Here is an 11697-nt window from a genome sequence, read left to right as displayed (position 1 = left end):
CCGCAATGTCGATTTGTTGATTTGGTGGTCCTGTGTTTTCTAAGGAGACTATTTCACTCGTCTTGCGCGCTCTTTAAGTTGTTGTTTCATGAATCGAAATCTCATGTACTTGATCTGCAAGGGCTACGACAAAAATGAATCTCCTGTGAGGTTGGGATGCAACGCTGCTCCCTCGTCTTGTAGCCGAGAAATCGCTGAGCAGAGGCTTATGAAAGTGAATGCATGATACTGAAGAAAAAGCAGATGGGCTAACTACTAGCGTGTATTTTCCATGACAGTTCATATGAAAACCTCACGCAAAATCAAGATCTAGAGATATAGATGCCTTATTTCACGTGTTTTGACTTGTTTACCAGTATGATATGATAGACACCAAGTCTTGGCGTGCCGGGGCACATTAGGCAACCCGTTGATTTAATGATCATGTCCAGCAAATTAAAAAAAAAAAAAATCTCTTTTCAGCAATTGGAATGAGTAAGCTATTGGGTTTCCTCGCGGGTTTGTTACCATAAACACATCGTTGTAAAGCAAAAGCTGCCGCTAAAGAGTATTAACACAGGCGAAAACAAGGGCCGGTCGCTGTGGAGATCCAAGGTCACTGTGAACGAAGCAGAAAACTCGAAAAAGAACATGGCTCGAGCAGAAATAAGTAAATGAATTGAACTACGAGCGAGGCTACCTGTTTTTATTTTCCTAATAACTGATATTGATTGGATGACTCGTTTATTGTTTTGAGATTGTAATACTTACATAAGTCACCTATTAATGTTTCGAAGATGTGTTATGATATAATCCAAAGGAAGTGAATTGTGCTAATTATATATCCATCGTTTTGGGAGGCAAGCATCTGAGCTGATTTAATTTGAGAACGAGGCCATCAATGGCTGACAACACTTTTGAGTTTCGTGGAGAGTTTGATTGATTTCATCATATTTGTTACGATATTTACATATTAAACCACGTCTTCATCTAACAATTGAAACTCTTAGAACAAATGACATTAATCTCACAAAATTTCACATTATATTAGAGTATGAAATTCTGAGTTTAAATCTTTCTAAAGTTTTCTAATAATTGGAATTTAATAGGTGTAGGTGTAGATTATTTCATGAATGATGCCGATAAGAAATTCTAATTCAAAGTTTAAGTTAAGAGGTGGAGGGCGACCACATCTCTATAAAGCCATAGTCAAGTGATGTGAATTTTTTCAACATTCCCTCTCATTTGCAAGCCAGATTAGAATCATTAAGCTGCTTAAATTGTCAAATGAAGGATTGATTCAATATTCAAATATTCTAACACTAGTCTTTATATGTAGGCTGGACTGTGGCCTAAAACAATAGTGTGAAAATAAATGAGCATGTAAGCCCATAGTTAAGCGACGTGAGATTGTTTCAACAAATGCCGTAATTACTGTGTAGAAAAAGGTTATGGAACGTGTTCCTTCTGAGCCCATAGTTAAACGACGTGAGATTGTTTCAACAGATGCCATAATCAGTGTAGAAAAAGGTTATGGAACGTGTTCCTTCTGACTATTGATTTGAATTTTACTACGCTCTCAAATACTGTTAGCGAGTGTTCCTCGAAGGCTTGGCTGTGTTTGGCGCATTTTGATTACAGCCGTTGTTTTCAATGAACCTGGCTCATACAAGGGCAAGTCATGGACGCGTGTTAGGTGTAGAAAAATGACATGTCAATTTTCCGTAGAGCGATTGCTGCACGCCTCACCGTTTTTTCCCTCCTATGGTGGCTCTGTATCTACATCGTATCTACGTTGAAGTTGACCGTAATTAAGGAAATTAGGCGAAACAAATGTAACTATTATCCTGACCATAGGAATCTCTGTTGATAAGGATAGTCTAGCCAACCCTTCAGTTTAACCGGAAACGTGAACGAATTCGACTTTTCCAAGTCGATGGACACGCTAAAACTTAAGAAAGCAGTTGAGTTTATGAAAGTATGCTGATCAAAAGGGCTTGGAAAAATGCACCTGCACCATGAGATCTCAGGAAAAACATATTAATGATGAGACGCAGATGTTCCTGATTCTATGATTTTGTTCACCTCATTTGACTTGCAAAGGCACGTGTTTAAAAAAATAAATAAATTACTTAACTAGAGACCAGAAAACGAAGACATTGACTATCTACACCGTAGATGAACAGTGTAGCTGATTCACAAGATTACCACCGCACATCGCCAAACTGATCGAATGCTTCTGTTCATCGCAATGCTTGATTAGTAATAAATGATATAATAGGGCCATTAACATCAATCAAAGGGCAAGTTGGTTGACTTATATACCAGAGGCAAAATATGGCCCGACAATATACGAGGAAAGAGTAACGTTTGAAGTGATGATAGGGTATTGTTGTCGAGAAACGTTAATTAGGAAATAATTAGTTGTCTCAGAAAATCGTCAACCGTATTACAGCCAGGGTTAATCAACACGTAACAATTGTGGAAGCAGCCCCCTTCTCATTGGGAATCCAGAAAAGGAAAAGCAATAGACATCGAAACCATATTGCTGATGGTTTTCCACGACTCGAGAACCTAATGTTAGTAAATTGCAGAACTTTCCTGGATGTCCAAAGCTATAACGACCGGTTCAATGTTGACAATTTCATCCGCGCCGCCAACTTCTACCTTCCCGGGTCACTCCACCCTTTCTCAAGCCTTATAAATACCTCCCAATCGCGGCTTAATCTCCAAATAATCCAGCCGCACCCGCCGTCTCATTTCCAAGTTAATCCACATGAGGGCTTCAAATACTCAATGCTTAGGGTTTCTACTCTTCCTCATCGGCGTTCTCCAATGTAAAGCTTTGGCTCGTTACACTTTCGTGGTAAGTTCAAATGAGTGTTATACCGACATTTCCACATTGTCATATGCATGCAAACATTGATTGGACTGCATTGCTCAAGTGTGTGAGATATTACAGGTCGAGGAAACGCCATACAAAAGATTATGTAGCACAAAGAACATCTTGACGGTGAATGGGCAATTTCCTGGGCCGACTCTATACGTGCACAAAGGCGATACCATCATTGTTGATGTCTATAACAAGGCTAAATACAACATTACCATTCATTGGTATGAATGGTGTTTCTCAGCTTTCACATTATGTAGCATCGTCTTGAAGATTATTCTATTATTAGCATCTGAGTATATTAGTTGTGGTTGTTAGATAGAAGTGTCCTTTTATATGTGAAAGTAGTTTATGTGTCTTCCTTGTTGTCATGGACGATCCACAAATTTAGAGTATATAGGCACTCAAAAGTCATCAGGCATAGCCCACCCCATTTCAAAACATATGGAGAGCATGTCCTGTTTTAGTAGATTTCTATGTTCATTACTAGCTTTCTTCAACAACTTTTCATTATTTTGTTAATATAGATATGGTTCTCGAGAACAATTTCTCAACGTCATTCCATGGTTGCTTGAAAATTTGTCCTAATTGAATGTGGACGATCTTACTATAGGCATGGTGTGAAACAACCAAGATATCCGTGGTCCGATGGACCGGAGTATATAACCCAATGCCCAATACAACCGGGAGCTAAATTTAGTCAGAAGGTGATATTCTCCATGGAAGAAGGGACCTTATGGTGGCATGCTCATAGTGACTGGTCAAGAGCCACTGTGCATGGAGCCATTGTTATTTATCCCAAAAAAAATTCAAGCTATCCTTTTCCGAAACCTGATGCTGAAGTACCTATTATATTAGGTAATTCACAAATTTGGTTGAGTAATTAATATGTGCTTGTTGGCTATTACGTTTTCATAAAAAGTATAGTGCAATCGAACATAATTGATCTTTGATCATTCAAAATTTCAAACATAACAATATATGTGCAGGAGAATGGTGGAAGAAACCGATAATGGAGGTCTATCATGAAATGCTTAGAACCGGGGGAGATCCAAATGTTTCTGATGCCTATACTATCAATGGTCAACCCGGAGATCTTTACCCATGCTCAAAGCAAGGTTAGAGACACCATGTCTAAACTCTTCTTCTTTTTTCTTGGCCTAATTTTATTTCACTGTTCTTCCACACTTCTTACATGGTTTTTGAGAAATCATCAAGTAAAGTAAGGTTGCCTAGTGCGATAGAAATTAATGGTAAAATTAAACTACATCTCCTACACCTATGGTTTTTATATTCACATATAAATGTCAAGATGCTTGCTTGCTTTGCAAGAGATTCCCATAGTCTTTAATGCATGCGTATACCAACATGTAAGGATGTGACCCCACATCTACTTGCTTTCGAAAGCCATATAACGTTTTAAAAGCTGGACGAACCATAGGGTCGTCCTAAAATGAAATTATATGCACCGTGTAATTTCCTAATTGTCAGTTTTTAGGGTTAGCAAGAGCTGTTGCCATCCTCTTATTATCATTTTCTGTTCTTCAATATGAAAAATGCCTGTCTCATTCCTGATGCAGACCCATCTCCCACCCAAGGCTGTTGAACAATAAATTATGATAATTATGCTACAAATTCAAGGGTTAATAGCCTGAAAAACCCTAAACTGATACACTTGTGATAAATCTACCCCCAAACTATTTTTTTGATCACCAAAAACCCAAAACTGGTATACCTTTGACAAATTTACCATAAACTAGTACACTTGTGACAAATTTACCATCTATTAGTTTTCGTTAAATTTTATTGTCAAATTATTAAGTTAAATAACACGTGATAATTGACTGATATACCAATTTGAGATTTTACGCTCTGTTTGTCGCAGTTTACCATTTTGGTGATTTTTTTTTTTGTGGTATTAATCTAATTTAGCGGAGGGTATATTATCACAAATTTACTAGTTTGGGATTTTTTGTAATCAAATAAATTAGTTTGTGGTAAATTTGTCATAAATGTACTAGTTTAGGTTTTTTTATAGTCAGTTGGGATAAATTTATCATAGATGTACCAGTTTTGGGTTTTTCGTGGTCAAAAAAATAGTTTGGGGTAAATTTATCGTAAGTGTATCAGTTTGGGGTTTTTCAAGGTATTAATCCTAAATTCAACCAACCATCAAAATAAGAAATGTTGGTTGACCATGCTCAGATGGATTGTTCCCCAAATGGAATATTCAAACGGTGGGACGTTGTGCTTAAACTATTTTTGGCTTAGACATTAAGTATGGTGTCTTCTCTACAGTTTTTCTTCCGTATGTTTGTAATTATTTACGGTGTAATTTTGTTTCAGATACTTTCAAATTAAGGGTTGAGCAAGGCAAGACATATTTGCTGCGAATCATCAACGCGGCCATGCAAGACCTCCTCTTCTTCTCCATTGCCAACCACAGCGTCACGGTCGTCGCGACGGACGCGAGCTACACTAAGCCCTTAACGAGAGATATCATCACAATATCTCCCGGTCAAACCATCGACGTCCTCCTCAAAGCCAACCAAAACCCTGACCACTATTATATGGCTGCTAGGGTTTACTCTAGCGCTCTCGGTGCGGCTTATGATAACACAACCACCACGGCCGTGGTGGAATACTCTGGAAAGTATGCTCCAACCTCGCCAACTCCTTTGCCGCAACTTCCTTATTACAACGACACTTCCGCGTCGGTCAATTTCACCGGCAGCCTCCGAAGCTTAGCGAGCGACGAGCACCCCATCGACGTCCCCAAGAATATAACCAACCATTTCATCTACACGATCTCCGTTAACTCATTCCCGTGTCCAAACAATTCCTGCGCGGGCCCCAATGGGACCCGTCTCGCTGCAAGCGTGAACAACATAAGTTTCACGAACCCCTCAATCGACATCCTCCAAGCTTATTATTACGGCATCAAAGGCGTGTTCGGAACCCGGCTTCCCAGCTTCCCACCATACATCTTCAATTTCACGGCTGACGACTTGCCGCTGGACCTGGAGACGCCAAAGCGTGGGACGGAGGCGAAGGTACTGAAGTATAACTCGACCGTGGACCTCGTTTTCCAGGGGACGAACTTGGAGGCCGGGACTGATCACCCGATGCATCTGCATGGATATAGCTTTTATGTCGTTGGTTGGGGATTTGGGAACTTCGACCTCAAGAAGGATCCTTTGAAATATAATCTGGTGGATCCACCTTTGCAGAATACCATTGCCGTGCCGAAGAACGGGTGGACTACGATCAGATTCAGGGCGGACAATCCTGGTGAGTTTGAACTAATGTTTGACTTAGGTTTTATATGTGTTAATATCTATTGGTATTATCTCGGCCCTATATTCTTTTCCGTGCTTGTGTCTTTTAACCTATGCTTAAATTAATGTCATACAAAGCAATTTATACAGATATCTATTGCGTAGATAGAAAATTACTGGAACTGATTGTGACAAAAAATGGGCAGGAGTGTGGTTCATGCACTGCCACATAGAGCGGCACCTGACATGGGGCATGGACACGGCGTTCATCGTGAGGAATGGAGTTCCCCCGAACACCCACTTGCTGTCGCCACCACCCGACATGCCGCCTTGTTGATTCTTCTTCGCTTTCCGTCCGTTTTGGGGGAGATCTGATGAAGACACTTACCGTCGCCGGGCGATTCGCGTTTGGTTTTTCGTGCTTCCGTTTAGTTTCGTTTAATATGCCGTCTCAATAACCTGGGGGCGATGGTATCGATTTGGATGCTGATGCACCGCAACGTACAGCTAATCTTTTCTTGGAATAAGATGGTCGTTTATTTATCCATTTTAATGGGATCCGATCCCATCTCTCTGTCTCTTCGTGATGTTAGTACATGAATTGTAAATCATGTGTACCAAAACTATTTCAACTATTAATAAAATGGGTCGTCTGGCAATACTCGCATGTTCCAAATTGGCTTGATTGGAATGATATAAAAATGATGCAATATTTTCTTGCCTCTCGTGTTCCAACCTTTCCGCCGCCGCGACCGATGCCTAAGGGCCAGGTTGTGATGAAACTGAGCTTATTTTTTCGGCCGTTGTTGGGTTTTATGCCCATCCGCCGGACCTAATTTCCTCTCGCCAGCCAATAGGTTCAGGTCATGCGTGTGCTTATTTATTACCATGAAGTCTTAACTATTGAAAGGTACATACATCATCTCCCTCTCTAGGTAAATTGCACCAAGGCTTATACTAAAGCGGTTCTTCTGTTCTTTTCTTGCAACTCATAAGAACAAAAAAGCAAAAGAAAAAGTGGTTCTTATATGCAAGCATCAAATTTAGCATTTTACTCTGATAAAAGAAATATGGTTAGAAAATCTCAAAAATATAAGAAACAAGCGGTAAAAGAACGCTTCAAGTGCCAAAAGTTGGCACAAAGAGACACGTAAGTGCTAAAATTTACGAAAGTGCCACTTAAGTACTACTTTTTATGAAAAATTAGACACTTGAGTGCCATATCCAGCGAGCATTGCCGGAAATCCTACGTGGCATCTTATTTATTTATTAATTTTCTAACTTACATGGCTCGCTGGAATGCCGAATAAGCCAAATACACACAAAAAACGACGTTGTTTTGTCATAATTTGAATTTTAATATAATATAAAAATTAATTAAATTATTTTTTTTAAAATAATAATAATTTATATTTATTAAAAAATGGAGGAGGAGGAGGAGGAGGAGGAAGGCAACTAACGGCTGAGGGTTGAGCCCTTGCCGCCGTTGCCTCCCTCCCGTTGTCGGAAAGTGGGGGAGGGTCGACCAAGGCCATCAAGCCCTAGCCGAGGGCCGACGGCCCTAGCCAACCGACGGCGAGGGCTTGCTTGGGGCTAGGGCACGCCGGCCCTTGCCCAGATCTGGGGTGAGGGCATGCAAGCTCTTGTCGTTGGTCGGCTGGGGCCGATGGCCCTCAGTTAGGGCTTGGCAGCCCCGATTGACCCTCCCCCACATCCCCGGCGACGGAGGGGAGATGGCGGTGGCGGTGGCGAGGGCTAAGCCCTCGGTTGCCGGCTGCTTCTCTCCTCCTCCTCCCCACCCCCTTTTTTAATTAATTAATTAATTTTAAAATTTAATTTAATTAATTATTATAATAAAATTTGAATTATACCAAAACAACGTTGTTTTAACATTGTTTAGTCACATCAGCATACAAAACGACGTCGTTTTCTATGCAGTTTGTCGGAAATTTGCCACGTTAGTGTTTTGATCTGATTTCTCGCTGGTGGCACTTAAGTGATCCATTTTACTCCGATTTTGACACTTAAGTATCCCTTTGTGCCAACTTTTGGCACTCTAGAGATCCGGGTGTCGAAAACAAGCAAAATAGAGAATTGTGAAATTTTTGCATATTTGATGCGTATAAAAGAAGAGTAGTGAGCCTATTTATAAACTATATTAGATTATTTTGGCACTTAAGTGTCCCTTTGTGTTAACTTTTGGCACTCTAGAGGTCCGGGTGTCAGAAACAAAAAATAGAGAATTATGGAATTTCTGCATGTGTATAAAAGAAGAGTAGTGAGCCTATTTATAAACTATATTAGATGATTATCTAAGATAACATATCAATCAAAGATATGCACAATCAAAGGGTAATATATACGCAATCCTAAGACATATAAAAAATCAAGAGATATATCCTAATTACCTCTAACATTTGATATTTAATTATGTCTAGTATCCTTCTCAAACTCAAGGTGCATAGAAGTCAACTTCAGTTTTGCTAAAAAAAATTACTCGAAAACGTCAATGCAATACAGTGTACTGAGGAGAGATCTAGTTAACATTGACTTGGTTGCTTACCTACTATGGGTTGTCATGCCTAGAATACAAGCTACATGTAGGAGGTTATCATCATGGTAGAAGGCTGTTGTTGCAGCAGGAGACTGGTGGTCACAACAGGTTGCCCCAAATGTTGTGCAGGCTATGTGACAACAAAATAGACTAACATAGAATCTAACGATACCATTGAGCATAACAAACAATGATAACACGATATTCGAGGTTTGCACTCTTGTGTGCACTTGTGTGTGTGTGTGATGTGTACCCTGTGCACTTCAAGATCGTCTAACTTTGATTCAAAGTGATGCAGGAGTATCAAAACTTAAATCTTCCAATAATTACCTAGCCATCCAAACTCAAGCTTCATCAATCCATCAAGCCAACTTGGCAATCATGGAAACACATAGCAAATTCATCCTCAACATGGTCCAATGGCTCTACAAGAAAGCATTTGCTGATGATTGTTGCCTTAAATGCAAGGTTGAGGAAGTGATGGATGTGTTCCCTTTATTTGGTGTGCTTTGTTTGTCTTCTTATGTCTTAATTGCTCTAGTGTGCTTAGTTTGTCTTCTTACATTAGAGAGTCTTTAATGCAAGGCTAGGATGTCAAAGAGTCTTAGTTGCAAGTTTGAAAGAGTGAGGAGCTAGTTTTCATTACTAGGCTGAAGTGTAAGAATGTAGAGTATGCTTAGCTTGTCTTCTTACATTAGAGTCTTTAATGCAAGGTTAGATTATTAGAGAATCTTTATTGCAAGTTTGAAAGAGTGGGAGCTAGTCTTCACTACTAGGCTGAAGTGTAAGAAAGTAAAGTATGTTAGCATTTATTATGAGAGGTACAATGTCTTAGTATGGTTATAAATAGAGATGTAATTTTGTATGTAAGATGGACATGATTTACAATATATGATGTTTCCTTTTGAAGTGAGTAATTTCCTTCAAAATTCAGTTCTTTATCCATTTGTATGTGTTGAAGAAAACTCCTTTACTATTTTGAAGTTAACAAAACATTTCCTGAAAGTTTAGTCTGAAGACTTCCAGACTTTAGTGTCAAAGTCTGAAGACTGCCAGACTTTAGATTCAAAGTCTGCTCGCACTGATAGTTTCCAGACTGAAGAATAAAAACTTATCCAGATGCGAGATTATCTTTATTTCTTTAAGGATTCAATTTGTATGGTTTATGGATGACCTTATGGCTGGATATAGCACATATACGATTGACTATCTTTATTGGAAACAATTCCGATAATCAAATCTTTTGGAAGGCAAGCAAACTTGGAATGTTTTACTTATGGAAATCAATATTCTGATTGTATGGGCGAATGAGATTGATGAGCTTTCATCACAAATCATCCAACGACTTGAGATCTCCTTGATTGATTTTGTCTAATGGGTAAATTGGAAGAGTTCCTTTGAAAAGTGCCAATGGTCATGAAGGCATGAATGAGTATTTAAGGTGGACTCTCTAGTTGTTCGATAGAGTGCGTGAAAGGAAAATTTCAAAGTCTGAAATTTCCTAGTTCCTTGCTATTTCATTCACTAAACTCAAATTGTATACAAAAGAGATAAACTTATAGTGAGACTTTATGAGAGATCAATAGAGACTCTTCACTGTGAAGTCGAGATCGCAAGACTGTAAAATCTCTTTTGATTCTTAGTGGAATCTAGCCAGTAGGCTGTCAGCTCGGGAGAGTGGACGTAGGCTTGATATAAGCCAAACCACTATAAACTTTGTGATCTTATTCTATTCCCTCAACTCCTTTATTTTGATTCATAGTTCTAATAAACTGTTTAAGTATAAACTCCTTTATTTTGTTTGAAGTTTTATTTAATCGCTAAAGTCTGAATTCATCTGTGTTTTTCTGAAGGCAAATTATTTTTATTGACTTTGCAAAGAATTTTTGTTCACACCTATTCACCCCCCTTTAGGTGTTATTACTAGCCATTTCAGTATGGTGGTGAACTTTAAGTTCTTTATCCTTGGCTAGTGGATTATTTCTTTAGGCCTTGGTGTTGAGCTACATCTATCCTAACTTCATTTCATTCATAAAAGACTCCATTTGGCTTCAATTACACAATTCCGGCAAGTTCCCGTTTTAATAGAAAACAACAACACATTCCATCTTCCTCATCCCAAAAACATTTATCCACACACTTTATCCTTAAGACACTAGCCCAAAAATGAATTTCTCACCCCTTCATTCTAGTCACGCATCACAAAAATATAAAAACCAAAGAAACAATTGTGAAATTTTTGTATATTTCAATATGTAAGAAAGAAGAGTACATGAATCTAGGTGACTATCTAAGATAATGTACAATTAAAGAGAAATATATAAGTAATCCTAAGAGAGATGGATAATCTTAAAAAAAAAAAAAAAAAAAACGTCCAAATTATATCTTGAAAATACTAGTACTAACACCTAGAGGGGGGTGAATAGGTGTTTAAAATAAACCTTGACAAATAAATGTGGAATAAAATAAGTTATAAACAAAGTCCCAAAAAGGATTAAAGTCTGATTAAACGAACCACCAAACTTCTAGTGAAAACTCAGAATCAAATGAGAGATGAAATAGTTTTTGCGATACTTAAAACATGATGCAACAGATAAAATTGAAAATAGTTAAGGAAAGAGAAAATTGCATACGAGATTTATAGTAATTCGGCTTAGATCAAGCCTACGTTAACTCTTCCACACTGGCAGCCTTCTGATTGAAATTCACTAAAGTATCAATAGAAAAGAACAATATTTCAAGTGCAAACACTTAGTGGTAGATTTATTTTTCTTTCGCTAAGTCACTCTTGTGATTTTCTCTCTTGATTACAATTTATAAGAGCTATCGTTGAAGAACAAGTGGTTGGAAAGACTTCAGAGTTTGAAAGTTCAATTTTCACGCTATCTTTCAAATAGATAGAATGACCTCCTTAAATACTCCTTCACGCCTTACTAGCCGTTGGCAATCTCTAGAAGAATTTCTTTCGATCAATCTGTTAGACAGAATCTATTAAG

General features: G+C 38.5%; 1 protein-coding gene across 1 annotated transcript; it reads left to right on the top strand.

Moving 5' to 3' along the window:
- Positions 1–2728: 2728 nt before the first annotated feature.
- Positions 2729–6799, top strand: LOC104421624 (laccase-15). Its single transcript, XM_010033635.3, has 6 exons — positions 2729–2845; positions 2942–3093; positions 3483–3727; positions 3859–3987; positions 5216–6160; positions 6354–6799. Exons 1-6 carry the CDS (start codon positions 2756–2758, stop codon positions 6482–6484), a joined length of 1692 nt encoding a protein of 563 aa, XP_010031937.1. The 5' UTR covers positions 2729–2755; the 3' UTR covers positions 6485–6799.
- The last annotated feature ends 4898 nt before the right edge of the window (positions 6800–11697 follow it).

The sequence above is a fragment of the Eucalyptus grandis genome, chromosome 10 (genome assembly GCF_016545825.1).
Source record: "Eucalyptus grandis isolate ANBG69807.140 chromosome 10, ASM1654582v1, whole genome shotgun sequence".
Taxonomy (NCBI): Eukaryota; Viridiplantae; Streptophyta; class Magnoliopsida; order Myrtales; family Myrtaceae; genus Eucalyptus; species Eucalyptus grandis.
This window is presented reverse-complemented; position numbering and strand designations above follow the sequence as displayed.

Bases quoted from the DNA above. Each gene is read 5' to 3' on its own strand.
- LOC104421624 (XM_010033635.3), top strand. From the start codon at position 2,756: ATGAGGGCTTCAAATACTCAATGCTTAGGGTTTCTACTCTTCCTCATC. The intron at 3,094-3,482 runs GTATGAATGGTG...ATCTTACTATAG, and splicing joins TACAACATTACCATTCATTG to GCATGGTGTGAAACAACCAA. The intron at 6,161-6,353 runs GTGAGTTTGAAC...AAAAATGGGCAG, and splicing joins ATTCAGGGCGGACAATCCTG to GAGTGTGGTTCATGCACTGC.